The sequence below is a fragment of the Trifolium pratense genome, linkage group LG2 (assembly GCF_020283565.1).
Source record: "Trifolium pratense cultivar HEN17-A07 linkage group LG2, ARS_RC_1.1, whole genome shotgun sequence".
Lineage (NCBI taxonomy): Eukaryota > Viridiplantae > Streptophyta > Magnoliopsida > Fabales > Fabaceae > Trifolium > Trifolium pratense.
The window spans coordinates 2,376,981-2,398,647 of NC_060060.1; the positions used below are offsets into that span (position 1 = coordinate 2,376,981).

The 21,667-nt window shown below is 31.0% G+C and overlaps 2 protein-coding genes across 2 annotated transcripts; one reads left to right on the top strand and one right to left on the bottom strand.

Moving 5' to 3' along the window:
* Positions 1-6,146: 6,146 nt before the first annotated feature.
* LOC123909404 (proline dehydrogenase 2, mitochondrial-like) lies at positions 6,147-10,435 on the top strand. Its single transcript, XM_045960234.1, has 4 exons — positions 6,147-6,926; positions 8,628-9,273; positions 9,882-10,122; positions 10,234-10,435. Exons 1-4 carry the CDS (start codon positions 6,372-6,374, stop codon positions 10,271-10,273), a joined length of 1,482 nt encoding a protein of 493 aa, XP_045816190.1. The 5' UTR covers positions 6,147-6,371; the 3' UTR covers positions 10,274-10,435.
* A 4,895-nt stretch (positions 10,436-15,330) lies between these two features.
* On the bottom strand, positions 15,331-19,772 carry LOC123909173 (probable NADH dehydrogenase [ubiquinone] 1 alpha subcomplex subunit 5, mitochondrial). The gene is made up of 2 exons (XM_045959952.1): positions 19,376-19,772; positions 15,331-15,913 (listed from the first exon to the last, which is right to left on the bottom strand). The coding sequence occupies exons 1-2, from the start codon at positions 19,686-19,688 to the stop codon at positions 15,678-15,680; spliced, it is 549 nt and encodes a 182-aa protein (XP_045815908.1). The 5' UTR covers positions 19,689-19,772; the 3' UTR covers positions 15,331-15,677.
* Between the last annotated feature and the right edge of the window lie 1,895 nt (positions 19,773-21,667).

A 21,667-nucleotide genomic window follows, 5' to 3' on the forward strand; every position in this document is an offset into this window, starting at 1 on the left:
TCTCAACCTTTGAAACATTTTCATTTGAGTTTAATTTTGATGCAATGTCACTGTTTAAGGTTTTACGGTTTTAGCTAATCATAACCAATTATGTGTAATTTTAGTAGTTGTGATTAAAGTCAAATGTTTTTAGCGATATGATAAACTATGATTTATTGACTGTGTAAAAAATCTTAACACTAGCACTGCATATGAATTAAATATTATATTCTCAAGTTCTTATTTAGCCAACATCGTATTATTTGCTGTTTGGCTTGTCTGAGTAATCTGTGTTTTGGTGGTGCATGCGATATGATTTCTGCTGGTTGGCTATATACACCTTTGAAATGGATCTAGAGAAGTGGTTTTGCAACATTTGTTTATTAACGTCTTTGAATGTCATAAAAAATCTTGCTAAACTTGTCCTAACATAGCTCTGCAAGGGTTAGTTCCTTCCTAGCACCGCCGCTGCAACGGTGTTTTGGCTAGAGGTCTTTTGGCAATGGGTTTTCTGTTTTTCCTTCAAGAACATGCTTGGTTACTTTTGAGTTGTGACTTCAACGGCGGTGGCTGTCCACCCACCCCTCCTCCTGCAAAATTTGGTGGTGGCCGTCCACCAAAAAGTGGGGTATGGCCTTAATTAAGAAGAAATTGAAACACAATTAAAAAAAATGGGTAAGTTTTTGCACCCCTCTTTTTGCTACTTTCTCTACCGCTCTTTATTTTAACCTTGTCTGGATATATGTTTCCCATTTGAATTTATGTTTTTCATATGGTTTTTCCATAGAGATAATCTTATTTGAAGCGACACTAACACTATGTTTCGATGCTAAAGAGATAGGAAAGAGAGAAATAAGAGAGAAGAGAGATAGAAGGGAAATTGGATAGAAATTTTATATGGTTTGGATGATTAGAAAAGTGAGAAGAGATAAATTAATAAAAATGAGAAAATAAAAATTTTACCCTTTTTTACAAGAAAACTAGTTGAATGTGGGTATTGTTGTAAAATTATTGATTTCACTTCTTGTCACACAAATCTCTCATAATATGGAGAGATTTACTTTTGGCGGTTACTAACCATTATATTTCTCTTTCTCCTTATTTCTCTCATCATCCAAACTATAGAAATACTTCGTAGTTAATTTCTTTGTCATCTCTCTCTTTCTTATTTTTTTCTTTTGTAAATCTACCTAAACAAACATAATGTAAAGTAGGTCTCTGAATCAGAATTTAAACATTTGTTTCTCATAATTTAATCCTTTATCTTGGATTTAGCTCCGTTGGTCCAACCTAAATTATGTTGGAAATATGATAGGTTTGTGTATCTATAAAGAGGATAAAAAAAAAATTTGATGTGGATTTTTCATAATACCAATAATATCATTGACTTTTTTTTATCAACAAAAATTTTTTATTTACAAATTCACCCTAAACATAATGTGTGCAACAAATATTTATTATTAATAAACTCACCATAACATAAGACATGTTTATTTTTTTTGGTTTGACACCTATATACAAAGACGATACAAAATATTTTGGTGTGGACTTTTCATAATACCAACAATACCCTTGATTTTTTTTATCAACAAAAATCTTTTATTAACAAATTCACCATAACATAGTCTTTTTTTAGCGGCAAATATTTTTTATAAACAAACTCACCATGATATTTTTTTTTACATAATTTTGCATAATAAACACAGACTGGCGCGAAACGCGCGTGACCGCATGTATTTATACATTGTAAGTAACCATACCCATGATAAATGTATACATTTGGACAAACTTTGGTGACCAATCGGAAAACAAAGGATATTTTCCGAGTTTACAATACTTACCTTGCATTAGTTACTTGCACTAGACTCTTGTAGGTAGCATGGATCTATTCTTATAAGGTAAAGCTAGTATTTTGAATTTTCTTCAAAAATATATAACCCCACTAGTGTTCTGATCAAGTTGCAATGACAGCATTTGAAACTAAAGCCATTTATTTGTTAACTTAACTCTAAAATAATGGTATTTATTTGGTGTGTTAAACTTAGATGTTTTCAAATAAGTCAGATAATTCTGATATTGATAATGTACTGAATTTGGTATTTATCAATTTCCAGAATGATGAACCCAAATCTAACCCTATATAATTTGGTGGGGGACCTAATGTAGTTTTTATTAACATACAATCTTATTTTTCTTTCCCTAATCAGCTTATGATAATGCAATGTATCCTCTTCAAATCAAATTTCTAATTAACTCATATCCTTATATGTATGTATTAGATATAAGAGCAGAACTTAGGCACATATAGATCTAATCAGTTTTCTCTTTTTGGTTGTTTTCCTAAGTTAGACAATTATAACTAGGCAGGCCTATTGTCAAGAAAATAATAAAAATTAGGTAGGTCGTGTGCATTTAAAACAAGAAAGTAAGGGTGACTAGTAAAAAAAAAAAAGTTTAACTCGACGGATTATCCATTTAACTCGTTATTTTAGATGGAACGAGTTGTAGTTTTAGATCTGGTGCTTAATTTGGTTCGCCCTAGGGTGTATATGGATCAGATAAAATCAAGAAAATCGATTAAATAGATCTAGATCGACCCAATTTGAAGGTTGGGTAACAACATCAAGTGATTTATTGTCCCAATATTAAATTTAATGACAAAATAAATCTTTTAAGATTAGAATTCACTTTTTTGACCAAAAAAATGTAATTTTTATTAAAAAAAATGAGTTGAGATCAAAATTACGATATTAATTTTAGATTTATCTTATAATTTCTTATATATTATATTCTCAATTTTCTTTTTTTTTTCTTTTTTTTTTTGGTTTTTCACCACCAGTTGAATCTGATTCGGGGGTCAGTTCTGACATCAAGTAGTTCCAGCCCCCTCCCGATCACAGTTGCGGGGATCGAACCGCAGTCCTCCATACCAAGTTCAACGTCAATCACCATTAAACCAACTAACGATTGATTTTCAATTTTCTTTTTTACTAAATTATACTTTTATACTCAATCTTTCCTAAACTTAATTCTTGCTTCCGTCACTAGTTATATTTATTTACAATATAGTTAAGAGCCATTTATTCGATTGTCCTCGTAGCTGGAGCAAGCTATTATGAAGTTATATGTAGGCAACCAATGCATGTGATAGTTATGGAAGCTAGATAACAAGGGTCATCAATTATATAAGAGCATCAGTAGTGATGTTGGAAGAAGTCATACCCATCAAGACAAGGGATGTTGAATGTAGTCTAAGTTTGTTATTGTGTCACTCCAGGAACCAACAATCTGCAAATTCGGAGTGATGCTATCTGGATCCACTCTTGGTTTCTTAGCTAGATGATTAGTTTGAACATCCTCTACTTGCACTGCCTGTACATGTTGGAACAAGTTAACAACTTGTATGATGAACTTGGTATAGAAATAAACACAAGTGAAAGCGCTAGAGTGTGTGAATTTGAAAAAGTTCACATTGAGTCCCACATTGATTAGGACACACACTTTAGTAGTGTTTATATACTAGAAGATCACTACTTGGGGTACGCCTCAAGGGCTACCTAGTTTTGTAAACGGGGCACACCATGCTAAATATGACACATGTGTGCGCGCCGCCGCCGCCGTCCGTTCGGCTTGGTGATATATTATTTTTTAATACCCAAAAGTGAAAAATTAATTCGCACATGTTTTATGTGCTTCAACCAAATCTTGAACGGCTATATGATGAGTCATCGTACCCGTTATGCTGGAACTGTTGGTCACATTTTGTTGGCTCCCACGATTTCCTCCTTTCTAGTTCAATTATTTGCTCTATAAATACTCTTCGGTTATCACAATTTTTTCAACTCCGATTTCACAATTCGAAATCTTCCTTCTTCTCTCTCGCTGCTTTATTCTTACTTAAAAAAAAAAAAAATTTTTTTGTTGTTTCACAGAAAGTGGTTGTTGCCACTTCGAATTGATATTTGTATATCAATATAGACTGGTTCATTAACCATCGAAGGTGTTTTCTGCCCGTTTTCTACAGTGTAGTAGAAAACGGTATTTTTAGTGAATTGACTGTTTTATCCTGGGGACTTCACGGTTGCTAGTCTACCTTGCACAATTTGGGTAGTGCCGTGAAATGTCTTAAAGAAAGCGTATCGAACTGCGACTCGGCCAGTAATTTCTTTGTTGCTATTTTTAATTCGATTTTCAAAACCGAAAAATAACAATACATGTACTGCTCTAACAGAAATGCTAGGAAACATCTCCTCCTCAACATTTAATTTAAAGCATGTCACACAAGCAAACTAGGTGTTACCTCTTTATCTCTCATAATATCCTCAATAAGCGGATATTCACCTACCACAACTTGATTACATGCTATTGCAACTAGCTCTCGATGCATAAGGCATCGTAACAGGTTACACCTTTCTCTTGTGCGCTAAACTCGTAGAATTTTTGGGGGATTCTGATACTTAGAATTCTTAAGTGAATGCTCAATAATTTGACATGAGTTGCAAAACGGGAGAATAGTCTCGTATTCAACATCCACATAAAAATTAAAATCATTCATTTTAATAAGAATTGTTTCACGCAAGTATAATCAAATATTTTTTTTATAAGCAAATATAAAATATAATCAAATATAATAAAATATAAAATGTGATCTCAATGAATTGTTTTACATTTTTAATAGAAAAAGTAGTAAGCCACAAAATTTTGATCTAGTGATAAATTTTTTGGATAATATGTTAGAGCCTTAGAGGTCATTTTTTATTTATTTTTGATAAGCATATGTTAGAAGTCATAGTTCGATCCTTAGTTGTATCGAAATTGTAAACTAAAAAAAAAAACCAGTGAATTTTTTAATGATTACCAAATTTAATTAGAGGCTAATGCTACGGTGAACTAAGGGGTTCACCGTAAACAAGTGATTTACCAAATACGAATTTTACAAAATTTATCGTTATATTGAAATTTTATACATATAGATCATCCATAGAAAAATTTGAAAAATTCGAAAAATTAAAAATTATTTGATATATTATTAAGACCCATAAAAATTTACAGTATCTAATAAACCGTAATTGAATGATGGACCAAATACTTAATAGTTAATAGACTAAAACATCAACTATTTATGCACATGTAAAACAAGTAAACAACACGATTAAGCCATAATATGCAGCGATGATAGATAAAATAATTTTGAGTAAATCAGAAAATACTGTAGATAAAATATCAATTAGTTATAGGATAGGAATCTCCTGGATTCATTCCGATGATAGCTAGTATGAACATATATATATTAAAAGTGCAATTTTTATTTATTTATTTATTTAATTATTTATAATTGACCGATCCAGTTGATGATGATAGACACATATCAGCAATATGATCTCGAAATTAATACCATGATATACGCATACCCCAAATTAAGTATCCAACTCATATCTACGTGGATATGATATGCAAACATCATGTTACTTTTATAACTCGTGTCCACACTCTCCTATAATTTAGCACCTACCTCTCTTATTCATCTCCTTTTATATATGCCTACGTTTTATCCTTTTCATTCCATTTTTTATTTTCTTTTTTCTTGCAACAATTTATGGCTTCAAATTATATCATAATTAATAACTAATTACCGACCAAATAGTTAGCGATATTGTAATTATGCTTTGAAAAGAGGAGCCCAATATCATGGTTTAAATTAATCAAATCTATATTTACACCTCTAGCATAGTATAGTAATTAATTTGTTAAACTATCATAAATATATACTTTTACCTTATTAAACTCAAAACTTTATTACCAAATTTATTTCATAAAAAAAAAAGACATGTAGTCCCTTTGGGGACATCCGATAAAAAAAAGATATGCAATAACTATTCTTATGTAATTAATTTGTTAAACTATCATAAATATATAATTTTACCTTATTAAACTCAAAACTTTATTACCAAATTTATTTCATAAAAAAAAGATATGCAGTCCCTTCGGGGACATCCGAAAAAAAAAAGAATATTTTTTTTTCAAATAAAATAAAACTATTCTAAGATAATTATTATCATTATCATAAAAAACTATAATAAGTAAAATCAAAATTAAAGATAAAAAGTTACTAAAAATAAAAGATTAGCCACGTTATTTAAGCCTAATCTTATCTCACACAACACCATGTCAGTTGTCCAACTTAAGCATTGTAGTGTTGTACTTTTCCTTACTTAACCAAACCCTATTAACTTTCCACGCCTATAAAAACAAACTCTCCCTACAACTTCGTTAACACAAGAACAAAAAAAAATCACGTGAAATAAACCAAAAGTGTTGTAAAGTTTCATCACAAGAGAAAGAAAAACACAACCTCAAGAAAATCAAGAATCTCTAATTTTCTTTAATTTTGAATGGCAACTCGTGTGGTCCCACAAAAAATCATCAAGAATCTCCGTTACAAAACAACCACAAAGCCACTAAACGCTTCCCATCCTTCGGCGGCCGCTACTGTCGCTTCTCTTCTCGAAAAACAGCCGGCAACAACACCTTCGCCACCACCACCGTCATCACAACAATCAGCGTCGTTTCTAGACTTAAACGACGCTGAAAGACTATTCTCAGCCGTTCCAACATCCACGCTGTTAAGATCCTCAGCCGTTTTACACGCAACGGCTATAGGACCTATGGTGGATGTTGGAATATGGGCTATGCAATCAAAGTTGTTACAAATGGGGATTATGAAAGATGCCGTTATGGCCGTTACAAAAAGAACATTCTATGAACATTTTTGTGCTGGAGAGGATGCTGTTGCGGCTGGACGGAGTATAAGGTCCGTTAACGAGGCTGGCTTACGTGGCATGCTTGTGTATGGTGTTGAAGATGCACATGATAATGAAGGGTGTAATCGTAATCTTAATGGGTTTCTTCATACCGTTGATGTTAGCAAATCACTTCCTCCATCTTCTGTAAGTTTCTAATTTTATCTTTAAATTTATTTTTTATTTTTTTAATTTTATTTGCATGATCATGGTAAATAAAAGTTGTATAGGATCTGACTAGACTAATTGAATAGTTTAATTTTTTATTTTAAAGAAAAAAAAAAGATTTTGGTCAAATTATCTTGGTCTAGTAATGTAGCGTGTAAATAGCATTCTTCATCTGAATTAGTTTTGATTAATTCATAAAAGACATCCAACAAATACTTTTTGTGTTTGAATTTTCTCTATTTTTTTTATAAAAAAAAACTGGACTTTTATTATCATATTATTTATTTATTTTTTTTTTTTTTTGATGAAAATTATCATATTATATTTATTTATAATATAGAGACATGTTCCTAAAATTAGTGACATAATTATGCAGACATTAATTATACATCTAAACTCATGATAATTAGATTTTTCCTTTCTTTAAATAAAAGATAAAAGATGAAGAGTATCTTTTATTTATTTTTTATTATTAATGAATTAATTAGATATGACTACCTATCTTTTTTATGAATGAGAGGACCGATATTTGCTCTTTATTTATTTATTTATTTTTATTTTTATTATAAACAATAGTGTTTGAGTATATCTTTTGTTTTTGTACTTGATGTTTGAGTATATCTTAAAAACATAAGAAATATAAGTTAATCCTTAAACAAATTTCTGTTAAATATATATATCTTTTTATTTGATAAACATTGGTGTTTGAGTATATCTTTTTTTATTGTTTGAGTATATATTTTTTTTTTGGTCAAGTGAGTATATCTTTTTTATTTTTATGAAATTGAATATATATTATGTTGTGGGCCTTGATCATAAAAGTGAACGCGTGTTTAATTTAATGTGCGGCGTGTGTTGAATTTGTTATTTTGTGTGATGAGTATGAATTGAGTTGGCAACTAGTTGGTAGTTCGTGTCACATACTCACATTGCATGATTCTTGATTTGCTACTTCATGTCATCCTAAGTTACATTTTTGTACTTTTTAGTTGCAAATTCAAATCATGTGTCAGATTGATCAATATTTGTCTTACATTATATACAACGTTGGTAATGGTCCCATCTAGAAGAAGGACAATGTGGTTGGCATTGTGTCATAAAATTTGGAAACTAGTGTTTAAAATTTTTAGTCCAAGTCAATTGCAGATATAAAACACGTATTTGACATTGTATAAATTATATTCTCTCGACTCAAATTGTATTTCATCTGAAATGAGATAAAAATCAAACCATTTTTGAAGTATATGTTTATACGATGTCGGATGTCAAATTGTTGTGTGTAGGCAACATTTTGCTTAGAATTTTGATATTGGTATATTTGACAAAAGGGTTTAAGTACTAGTTTTAATTTTTACCATTTCTAACTAGAGTCTTGATTATTTGATTTTCATCATGAAGTTTGTATTAATATATTTTATACAATGTTGGTCCCACCTAGTTGAAGGGCAAGGTTTGCATTAGGTCATAAAAATTGGAAACTAGTGTTTAATTTAGAATTTGAACTTTTACCATTTTTGAAGGGCAATGTTGGTCCTACTAGTTTGAACTGACTGATCTCGATTCAACAATCATAAATATGCTGACTGCATGAATGTGTCAAATTTCTAACTACGATAATCCAATTTTCATGTAATTCCTCTGTTTATTTTTCTTCTAATTTATTAATTTTTTATATGATAGGTGAGTTTTGTGATTGTGAAAATCACTGCAATATGTCCAATGGCATTACTAGAAAGAATAAGTGATCTTCTAAGATGGCAACAAAAAGACCCTTCATTCAATTTACCATGGAAGCAAGATTCTCTACCAATTTTCTCTGAATCAAGTCCATTATACCACACTCCAAACAAACCAGAACCATTAACTCAACAAGAAGAACATGATCTTAACCTAGCAAACCAAAGATTACAACAACTTTGTCAAAAATGTGTCGAAGCAAACATGCCATTATTGGTTGATGCCGAACACACTACTGTTCAACCAGCTATTGATTACTTCACATATTCTTCAGCAATTATGCATAACAAAGATGATAATCCTATTGTGTTTGGAACAATTCAAACTTATTTGAAAGATGCTAAGGAGAGATTGTTTCTTGCAACACAAGCTGCTGATAAAATTGGTATTCCAATGGGATTTAAATTGGTTAGAGGGGCTTATATGTCTACTGAAAGTAAAATTGCTGAGTCTTTTGGTTATGGTTCACCAATTCATGATAGTATTGAAGATACACATAATTGCTTCAATGATTGTTCTGCTTTTTTGCTTGAGAAGATTGCTGATGGAAAAGGTTCTCTTGTTCTTGCTACTCACAATATTGAATCAGGTACTAATTAGGTTAGATGTAAAATTCATTAGTCTTTTTATTTCACATGTTTTATACTTTATAGATAGATTATAATAATGTATGTAACACAGACACATACACAAACACATGATATGACAATGACACTAGTAATAAAACCATATTTGTCGGTGTCATGTAAGAGTCCTCCGAAGTTTCAATGCACTTCAAATGGAATGTTTTGTAGCACCGACACATACACAAACACTAGATATGATATTTGCAATGACACACTAACATTTGAAGAGAACATAAGTGATTTGAATGTAACTATATGTTTCGGTGTCATGTCTTATATCGATGCATTTCAAGCATCAGACATGTCTTTAATCTGAAATGTTTGTGCACTTTAAATTGAGCGTTATGTAGCACTAACATATCAAGGCACACCAAATATCACATTGAATGTAAGCACACACATGTGTCGGTGTCGGACAAAACACATGTTGGACACCATATACATCTTTGATCTGAGACATAACACATGTTGGACACCAGATATATCTTTGATTTGAAATGTCGGTGCTCGAAAAAACAAGATTTCAATTAAGTGTGTAATATATTATGAAAAATGAATTAATATTGTGTAGGGAACTTGGCTGCTGCAAAAGCATATGAAATTGGGATGGGAAAGGTGAACCACAAGCTTGAATTTGCACAACTATGTGGAATGTCAGATGCACTTTCATTTGGTTTGAGCAATGCTGGATTTAGAGTTAGCAAATATATGCCATTTGGACCAGTTGAGATGGTTATGCCTTATTTATTGAGAAGGGCTGAAGAAAATAGAGGCCTTTTAGCTGCTTCTGGATTTGATAGGCAACTCATAAGGTAAAAAGATATCATTAATTAACCTTTTAATTATTTTAAGAGATGATTTTTTTTTTACTAAATATAATAATTTTTTATGTTATGCTCATTGTGATTTATTTATTTTTACAGAAAGGAGCTAGGAAGGAGACTTAAAGCTGCAATATTTTAAGATCAGTTATGTTAATCATGATAATAATAATCATGTCTTGTAATTAGGCAAGCACCATGATTTATTTTTATTGTGTCTATAAATTAGATAATTATGTAATTTGGTGATATTTGAATTTCAATGAAATGAATTTTGCATTATTATTATTATTATGGTATTTTTGTTGGAAATGAATGTCAGTTTTTGAGTTTAGTTTGTGCTTTATGTGAATATTACGTTTGGGAAATTCTACCGCCCCACATTAAAAAAAATTTGAAACATAGAATACTAAAATTATTAAGGCTTGAATTGCAAGCAATCTTAAATTAATTTTTAAATAATGTCGGTTAATTTAAATTAATTTGGAAGGAACAACGTGCATCTCATGTTAGAAGTCTTCAAATTGAATTGCAAATGTGCCTATCAAGGAATGTAAGCAAGTGGAACTTTTCTATTTTTGCTTTTTGGAAGAAAAATGTGCTAGTTAGAATCATTTCTTTTTGTTTATAAATTTTTTAATTGCACTCCTAAAGATACTTTTATTATTTATGATATAGTAAAAGGCATATCTTGTACCAAAGTAAACACAAAAGGCATCTCAACTAATGGTCATTTCAATATGAACAACACTCAAGTTTATATTTATTTTTATAAAAGAAGGAAAACTAAATAGATAAACTTCTAGTGAACTTCAAATCAAAATTGAGACTTCGAAGCTAGACAGAAATGACAATAAAGTTGACTAAATTGCAATAAAATTCTGTAGTTTCTAATTAACTCACCACAAACAGTTTGTGACACCATCAATATTATAAGCTTAAAAATACTTTTTTTTTTTACTAAATAACCTTAAAAAAACTATCATGCGGAGATTTCAAACAATATAATTCTTTCTTTGAATTTCAAACTATATCTATATTTCACGTTGATCTCTCCTTAACTTATATTTTATAAGGTGTACAATATTGCTGAAAATCGAATCTAAAACTTCATGTATATATACTATCCAAAATTTTCACCACTGGAATAAATCTAGTGGCTTAAAGTTTAATAAATATTGAGGAGTGATCAAACATCTCGTTTATTAGTAATTTTAACGGAAGACATATTTAAAAACTAAACTAAACAAAGAAGAAACATATTTGAGAACTAAAATCACCAATTGAAGACATATTTAAATATATTTTTGTAATTATGATCATTTAAAAGTGTATTGTAGCAGCTCCATCAAATAAAAAAGAGTACTATTAATTATGACATTCTTATGTTATTATCTCTTGTTTTTTTAATCCAATAGTTGATAAATCATAAAGAGGAAAAAAGATATTAAGAAGAGAGAGAAAAAAGTGAATCAATAGTTAAGATCAACATGAATTTTTTTTTAGTGAATCCAAATCCAATACAACGTCATGCTACTAGCTAGCCTCTTGTGTTTTTTTTTTTCTTTTTCAAATTGTTATTACGAGTGAATTAGTGATACTATGAAAGTGATCGATGTTGTCTTATATTTGGTGATGGTCCCTCTTGAAGGACAATATATGGGGTTGGCATTTTGTCAAAAAATTAGAAACTATTGTTTAGAATTTTTTCTTTGAAAGGTTGTGTTGTTTAGAATTTGATGTTGATATTTTAGACAAAATAGAGTATTAGTTTGGAATTTTAACATTTTTAACTATAGTTTTAATCATTTCATTTTCAAAATGTTTGTATTAATTAAATTAGTATACCACACAAACTTTAATGGGCTGTTTTTTCATTCCTAATAATCAAATAATTATATTCAAACATTTTAAGTATTGAGCGAAGAATATGAAGTTCGAACTCTAATCCTTACATATTATATCTCTAATAACTTTTAATTGAACTACACTTATCGGACAACTGCTTCTAACTTTGATAGGAGTAAAAAATAATTTACGACGCTGACCTTTATCATAACTCTGCCTGCCGGATAAACATGGGAGCGACACACATGTATGTATTATGAAAAAACAAAACAAAATATAATATACCTTTTAAATAAAATTATTGAAAAATAATGTTGAAATAAAATTATAATACATGTGCAGCTTATTGAAATATTTATATTACATAAAATATTAGAAACTAACTCAAAAATTTAATTATATATTTAGTAATATATATAATTTCAGTTTGTTATAATATCTATGCAAAATAAAAAACTGTTTTAAAAGTAAATAAACAATTGTGAATAAATATGGAAGTTAGATGTGACATAAAAAATATTGGATAATTTCTCTTTAGGATCATATCCTCACAGCTTAAAAAATTGTCCTTTATATTAAAAGGTTGTGAGCATATCAGGGGCTAAAAAGTAATTTTCATATATTAATTAATAATATAATATGGGTATTGCATTTTTTTTCTTTAAGATTTTGAGGAAAAAAAATTAAGTTTAAACTCATGGGTAATGTATGATAGTTGTTTTTAACCTTGCCTTTTTTTCATTTAAAATTTAATATTCGATCTAAGGACACCGATTAATCTGAGAGATCTAATTTTGCCGATTACTTTTGGAGACCTTATTTAAAGATAGAGTAAAGTTCTTTATAAATTAACTCACTGTTAGAAATAATATAAAACCATTGATTTGGCTCTATTCTAACAGTTTAAGCTTTTGGATAATCGGTTATTTAATATGGTATCGGAGTCTATCCTAGATCCATTTGTTGTTTGTTGTGGAGACCTCCCATATTTAGGCCACCCGTTGTTGTTGATTCCACGTTTCAGCTTGTTCAGTTCTGGACGTGAGGGGGTGTGTTAGAAGTCTCATATTGGCTAGAGATATGACATAGATAGTTTTTATAAGTGTTGTGCAAACCTCAACTCTCAGGGTAGCTTTTGTGGTTGAATATTTTGTAGGGATGAATTAGACCCAATACCCATTTCTAAGATGTTATCAGAGCCTCATCCACGATCCGCTGGGCTGCCTGTTATCAATTACTGATCGGGCCATCCACCATTTATATCCGCACCCCAAGCCTAATAGCGCTGCCCGCGAGCGGGAGTGTTAACAAGTCTCACATCGGTTGCGAGATGGCCTGAATATGTGTTTATAAACTAGAGGCAATCACCACTATACAAGCCGGTTTTGTACGGATAAGTTAGACCCAATACCCATTTCTAAGATTGTAAGGATGAGTTAGGCTCAATACCTAATTCTAAGATGGTATCAGAGTCTCTCCAAATCCATTGGGCCACCCGCTATCGGGCCACCCACCATTTATATCCACACACTAAGTCAATAGTGCTGGGCATGAGGGGTGTGTTAAGAAGTCCCACATTGAATGTGAGTTGGCCTGGATAAGGATTTATAAGTAAGAGGCAATCATCATCTTACAAGCCGATTTTATAGAGTTGAGTTAGGCTCAATACCCAATTTAAGACTCACTAATATTGACATTAGAGATAATCAAACATAAAATTTTGAGAGCAAACTACTAAAATCAACCCTATCTAAGTGGATTTTTTCTTGACCTTACTAGTAAACTTCAATGCCTATTGACCAAGTTGCAAAGCTAATTTTTTAAACGTGTTCCTATTTTTTAACCAACTTTACTCAATGCCTATTTTAAATTTAATTTTAAATATTTAATTAACAATTTTCCAGTTCCGTACCACCACTTGTTAGATATATTTAAATACTACATATGCTGACTAGATTTTGACAAAATAAACATATTTTTAGTTATCACTTTGAAAACATTTCCAAAGATGGTGGAAGAAGCATCACATGTTTATGTTATTTATGTGGGAGCCAAATCTTCATTTTGTTCTTATCTTGGCGGTGGAATTTAATTAATTAATTCGATAATGGTAGGCTATGGAATATGCAACTTGGACTTTGATTTTTTGTACTTTAGAATTGAAGTATCTTCGTAGAAATGAGTGGAGCTAGTTGAAATTGGTTTATTCTTTTTGGCTACTATGAGTTTGTTTACCAACTTGGAAATTTTGAAACAATTTCTCAACATTGATGTAATCAAAATGACAACTATCAAACAAGTGCATACAACATAAAAGATATATATGTAATTAAGTATAAAAAATGGGGATTAGATTTCCATTTTTTTAGTGGTCTTTTTTTTTTTTTTTTTTTGGTGAAATCCATTTTTTTAGTGGTCTATTAACTATTATACACTAATGTTAAAAATTATCAAAAATATTAACAACGGTTGATAATACTTTTTAAAAGTAAAAAATTACGACTTTTTTAGTATTTACGACTAAAATAATAACATTAATGACGTCACTTTTTATAAGTTGCATTTTTATATTCCGTTGATTTAATCAAATCTATATCAATCAAAATTATTTTAGTTGTAAAGTGCTAGTAAAGTGCTATCAAAGTCCATGGATGATCAGAATGGTTATAATTCAGGTATTTTGGAATTTCGGTTTGTTTTCAAATAAGATAGACAAATATTGGATGAAATGTTAGCAGCTAACGAGGTGGTCGATGAAGAGGATGGAAGTGATTTTATTTGAAGTGGATTTTGAAAAAAATTATGATTATGTGGAGTGAATTTGCATTGCATTATGATTCTACATTTAGAGTTTATCATTTGCAATTCGGCGATGATACATTGTTTATGCAAAAGGAGAGTTAGGATAATAATATGAATTCATTATGGTTAGAGGAAGATGCAGATATGCTTAATTGTAAAATGACAAAACCTCTTTTAAATACTTAGAGTTACCTATTTATTGATGATAATCTTAGAAGACTCATATTTTGGAAACCGGTGATTGAGAAGACTTTTTTTTTTTAATGGTAAATTAAATGTATACTCCACGCGCAACTGCAGAGACTAATCCCCTCGAGATAACTGAGATTCATTTAAGGAGTTGACCTCTTCTAACAAATACTTCTCCATACGCACCGGTTAGGGATCGAACCCACGACCAAATGGTGTGATTGAGAAGACTTTGAATAGACTGTCTCCGTGGAAGACTCTTTGCAAACTTTCCTTATGGAGTATTCTTGTTCTCTTAAAAGTTGTAATGTCTACATTGGAAGTATCATTTATAAATAAGATATGATAAAATCATTAATATTTGGTTGCATAAGACAGTATCCTATCATCATTAATTAATATAAGTGTACATATACGAAACTCAAAGTAGATGTCTTAAAAAAGACATTAGATGCTCTAGAGCATTTGATGGATTTTTTAAAATAGATTGAATATTTCTCAAATATCCAAAAGACATTTCATGCATACAGAGTTCAGTGTTATTTCTTGTTATTTCAAACTGTTCGAGTTTGTTTTCGGAACAAAGGATTTGTCCCAGAAAGACTGTTGAATTTGAAACTCTACTTTAACACAAACAATTTAGTTTGATAAAATAAAATGAAAAGCACATTCGAATGGAGAATTCAAAGCTCTAATGTAGCTGAAGTTCATGGCTTTGAGGGTTCTCCACTAGAGCTGGCAGCATCCTTATCTTTCATTGATTTAGACACAAGTTCCTCTAACTTCTCTGTCTTTCCTGGTTGAGCCATAAGTGCCTCTAATGTTTCTTGAAATTCCTTAGGGAGGCGAGGTGGTCGGTGTTGAGGAACGTGCTTCGGAATTGGTGCATCGTTTTCAACCATCTCAATTTCGTGATCATCAGGGATACCCCAAGGATCCCATTCTGCAATCCAACATACATAATATAAGTCAGATAGAGAATTTTTCATAATCAGTTTTTGCTAAAGCTTTCCACTATATTAGTTGCAAAATTAAAACTCCAACTTAATTTTTCTTATACAAATGAGTGATTAGCACTTAGCAGTAAGAAAATTTCAAGATATAAATGATTATCGAGAATTAACAAAAACCAGCTTCATAAAAAAAAAAAAAAAAAAAAAAAAAGAAAAATAAAGATGCATCCTTAATAATGTGAAACCAATATCTACCAAATTCAGACTTCATAACTATTCTTTAATATTTGGTAAAATTCAGATCTGTCAGTAATTAGGAAGGGAATCAATGGAAATCATAAGTTTCACTTGCCCATATGGCATTGAGATTCTAAACGTCCGATGTTTTAGGAGCTTTTAAGATTTAATACTATCAAAATCAACATCGACAAACCTGTATTTTAGACTACAAATGAGAGTAGAACCATATGACAAAATTAAAGTCATAATAAGTCATCATAACATAAGACCATCGGGATAACAAACAGAAAAGAACCACCGAACGAAATTAACAGCCTATAGGGAGACTAGGGAAGTCCTAGAGGGGCAGAGACTGGTAGAACAAAGTGGAAAAGAATGAAGACTCTGAGAGCCTGTGAGGTATATGAATATATATAGAAAGAAGCTCAGAACAAAGTGGAAAGGAAAGCAAGGGAAAAAATAGAGGCAGAGACATGGAGAAACAGAGAAGTTACTTGAGAATAACAGAAGGGTTGTTTAATTCACAGGAAATGATATTTGTGACGGGTATTCTATATGGATGAAGTTGTGGTTCAAGGCAGTGGGAATAGGTTGTTCGAATGGCAAATGGCTTTGAACTTGGTGGTTAATTGGATTTTAATTTGCTTTATGTTTTTATTAATCATTGCAAAAAGGTAACATATGAAGTTAAGTCATGAATATGTAGTTAACGAGGGTGGAATGGGAGCTATGCATTGATTTTGGATGCTGGTATTACATCAAGGGCATGTATTGTGCCAGGGACTACAAAACATTTCTAACGACAAAAACACAACACTGACACATAGACACAAGTAATTGAATATTTCGATTTGTACCAATATCTTACACACATTAGCAATGTCAGACATAAACATGTGTCAGACACTTGGCTATATTTTCAACCTGAGGTGTTGGTGTAGATTCTTACCATATGTACCATTTTTTGTTATAAAGCATGCACACAAAATGGATATGTTATACACAATTCTACAAAGTTCTACAAAGCACAGACACAAAAGGAAACAAGGAAAAAAACACATTTACATTTGTCTCTTTGATTCAGTCCTGATTCACACAATTCTATAAAGTTAAAAACACACAAATATGAAACAAAATCAATGTTGTCAATTGCAGATCACTAAAAATAGCGGTTTGTTCAAATTCCACTACCCAACAATGCTATAGAGGCTATGTCACAATATTTTGTAGCAAATAGCGTATTGTGGAACAATAGTGAATTGTTGAAAGTCCAATATGCACTAGCGCTAATACCCACATATCTACCACGTCAGGAATGAACAACATGGTGAACATACATCAATGAGACACTTTAACATTGGTAAAGATTCAATCCACAACAAAAGGGTGTGTGATTTCCTAGAATAGTATGATTTATTTCAATGCATAGAGAATAAATGGGCACGTGAGTCTCTGTTTTATCAGCAAGTGATCATTCTATAACAGGCGATTCTCAAAATAAGTTTTAATTCATCAATAAAGAAATATGATCATGAACAAAAACTAGAGCACTATGCATGCCTAATAGATATCTTAATCTTAGACTAACTGATAATACAGAATAAACAACACAATAAGATTGAGCAGATTCTAAACCACACAGCATTGAATACTTATACTATCAATTTGCAACCATATGATAATTTATTTTTTTTTTGAGGTAAAACTGAATTTCATTAAAAGATGTCTCTAAGGACAAAAGGAACAATATCAGCATGGGCTTCATCCATCCACACAAAATTGGGAATGGAATGGGCCAAATTAGCCAAAGCATGAGCAGCCCTATTGGCCCCCCTATCTACATGATTAATTTGACAGAAACAAAAACTATTCCTATGGGTGTTTATACCCTTAATGAAATTATCTTTATACGATCTAGGATTAGTGTGTCTCTCATTCACCCCTTTCACGACACTACTGCAATTGCATTCGAAGAGAACCCTAGTGAAGTAACACTCAATAGCAAGTCTCACTGTCAAATACCAGGCGCAAGCTTCTGCTATCACACACAAAAAAACAACAAACATGCAACCTAAAAACCAGTGTTATTGAATATCGGCCATGGCGGCACCATGGTAGATTTTTTGGCACCTCTGTTATGTTAAATATCGGCCGACATGTTGGGTTTGTCTGCTACAATCCGCAATTGCGGCGACACAAAATGGCCGATATGGCGGGATTTTGGCTCTCCGCCATTGACAACACTGCTCAACACAACCTCCCAATAATCCTCAACCCTTTCTATCACTGATTTCACTTCCATTCTCATCCTCATCCATAATCCATAATGAAAAACACACACCTAAACAATATCCCAAACCCTAGAAACACAAAATAACCAAAAACATAGAACACAAAAGTCTATAAATTAAAATCAACTACCACCACCATAAATAGTTGAATTTAGCTCCATCAAGAGGGTTGTTATTTGACCCACTTAAAATCATTGATTTTTTCATCATCCACTTTACACTCTAAAATGAATTATTTTAGTAAATTGTTCACTTTAAAAAAGCTGGATCCAAAATCAATTACTATTATTATTTAAATAAATTCTTCATAATTCCTAACCTCAAATCATATAAAAAAACAGAAACAATATAATTTTAAAAGAAAAACACTAACAACTGAGTCTTTTTCATCAAATATATGGGTGAACAACCACTTTGGTCCCGGTGGAACTGTAATTCACTGTCACATTAGCCCCGGAATGTATCGAAATTGCAAATACACATTCGAGAACTAACATGACTAATGAAAGAGATACTTCTAGATGTGTTTTCAATTTCGATACATTCAAGGATCAATGCGACAACGAGTTACACTTTCAACTTTCAAGTACCAAAATGATGGTCTTCCCTCAACCATATGATAATCACTTTATCCTCTAAAATGAATTATTCTGGCTTGTTCACTTTACCCTCTAAAAGAACCCAATCCAAAACCAATTATCATTTTTTAAATATAAGTCATCATAATTCATAATTTCTAATTCTTAACCTCAACAAAAACACAAAACATTGTAAAAAAAACAATCTAAAAGACACAACAAAAAAACACAACCAAGATCAATTATCAATTTTTAATCTAGTAACTTGTAATCATATTCCTAATTCCTAAAATCAAATCATAAAAAAATAAAATTTTAATGAATGCAAAATAAAAAGAAATACCAATCATATAGCCAATGAGTTTGAGTTCATCTTGAGCTTCTTCAATGAGTTCTTCAACCTGACCACAAGCAAGACGATCTTCAATTTTCTCCCAATCTTCTTCTTCTTGACAAACCTTAAGCCTATGAGATGTAAAGCTTTCAACAGCTTTACGATAACCTTCATCTTTTGGAACCTTCTGGATCTCGTTAAGTGTTTTACTGTAAAGACCAATTAACACTTCTCGAGCATTTGGTACAACGTCTAGACCTACGATCCCTGTTGTTTGCTTTATCTTTGCCATCAATGGCCGCGCCACCGCCCGGAGAAACATCTTCGATCGATCGCGTTTTTCGAGTTTCTCGATTCTCTCTCTCTCTCACACACACTCACTGGTTCTCTCTTCTCGCGGAGGAGGAAATGGAGTCTAGTGTTTCTTTTGGGCCGTTCATAATGGATCTTTATTGGGCCATTTTTTGACCCATATCAAGAATATTTCTCTTCCCACCCGTGTTTCTTTTCTACCTCATTTTCTGAAGTTTTTCTAGTTTAAATTCGGAAAACATTCGAAAAACGCGTTCCGAGATATTTATTCAAGCGCAAAAATGAAAAATTGAGGGTAGAAAAGAAACACGGGGGGTGGGAGGAGAAAAAATCTTATTCCCCAAACCTAAAACTTATCTAACTGAATTTGTGGAGCACAAGGTGAATTATTCTCTTCTAACCGAATAATTTTTGCATATGTAGAAGCAAACATTTTAATTCTAGAGGCAGATGTCAATTGTAGACCCTAGACAGTGTCATTTCGCCACAATTTTATTTATTTTTTGAGTGAAGATCCGTTTTAGTCCTTCATGATATTTTGACGATTCAATTCATTTACTTACAACAACAAAACTTAAATTAATCTCTGACATTTTTATATTCAGGATAAACTAGTGTTTGGTTCTCTATAATAGATGGACTAATTTTCGCTAATATGTAAATGTTATGGACAAATTGGATTCTATTTTTGCGATGGGAGAGTAAGGGACCAAAATAGATGATCTTCACTCTTAATTTTTGTGTTATCAAATTCTAAAATTTAAAGCTCCAATTTCAAATTTTATAAATTAAAAACTCAAAAATAAACTTGAGTTCTAAAACTAGAACATAGTATTTTCAATTTTCTCGAGAGATGTTGAAAAGAAAAATACAAAAGAGTGACAGATTCAAGTTTCACCCGTAAAAGCCACTAGGTTTGGTGCAGTGGTGAGGGGTTTGGTCCAGTGATGAGGGGTTTGGGTAGTATGTTATAGATCTTGGGTTCGATCCCCAATCCATTATAAAACAAAAAAAAAAATAGTTTCACCCGTAAGTTCCTTGTTCTAACTCTATGCCAAATAACAATATGAAAATTCCTTAAAAAAAAAATATGAAAATTGCTTTTTAAGGCGTCCCATCCCATGTTGCTCACATGCCCCCAGAAACTTAAAATATTCTCTATTTCGGGCCTAGCATGAATGGAATTGTACAATCTGAAAAATGATGTTTTATTTAGGAAGATGTGTTTCGATATTGTAACTCAATGCAGAAAGATATCTTTCAAAATAGTGAAAAACTACCGATGAGAGATCCTAGGATCCAAAATTTATGTCCTAATAGGATCCTATGATATGAAATCCTATTAGCAATAACCAGAAACAAATATTGTGTAGATCATTCCATTTTTATGCATATTCATCTTCCATTTCTATTTCTATATACCTATTTTTATGCATATTCATCTTATTTTTTTTTATATTTGTCTCACCATTTTTTATTATATTAGAAGTATATTTATCTACTACTAATATATTAAAATCGATTACCACCAAAGTTACTAATTTATCTTTATTATATTTACCTACGTTGCAAGTTTTTATATCCTTCATTGTAATTTCACTAAAAAATATATATAAAAAAAATAGAAAGAATATAAGATAGATAAAAATTATATAGAAAGAATATAAGATAAATAAAAAAACTTAAAAATAGAAACAAAACAGATTATCTACTACTAATATATTAAAATTGATGCCACCAAATCTGATTTAATAAGTTTTACGGGAAAGGAAATATTAGTTCCACTTATATTTTAACAATATTTTAAATATTTTATTCTAATTAATTTTTTTTAACTTAATATGATTATAAATTTAAATATCGATAAAAGTCAATGACCGGTGCGAATGCACGAGTCTCTAAACTAGTTTTTTATATATTAGTAGTATATTTATTTTTTTAGCGAAATTTTTATGCATATAAATTGTTCTGTTTTGTTCCCGTCTATAA

Coding starts and splice junctions, on each gene's coding strand:
- LOC123909404 (XM_045960234.1), top strand. CDS start 6,372: ATGGCAACTCGTGTGGTCCCACAAAAAATCATCAAGAATCTCCGTTAC. Junction 6,927..8,627: donor AATCACTTCCTCCATCTTCT/GTAAGTTTCTAA, acceptor TTTATATGATAG/GTGAGTTTTGTGATTGTGAA. Junction 10,123..10,233: donor TTTGATAGGCAACTCATAAG/GTAAAAAGATAT, acceptor TTATTTTTACAG/AAAGGAGCTAGGAAGGAGAC.
- LOC123909173 (XM_045959952.1), bottom strand. CDS start 19,688: ATGTTTCTCCGGGCGGTGGCGCGGCCATTGATGGCAAAGATAAAGCAA. Junction 15,914..19,375: donor ACTCATTGGCTATATGATTG/GTATTTCTTTTT, acceptor GTTGGATTGCAG/AATGGGATCCTTGGGGTATC.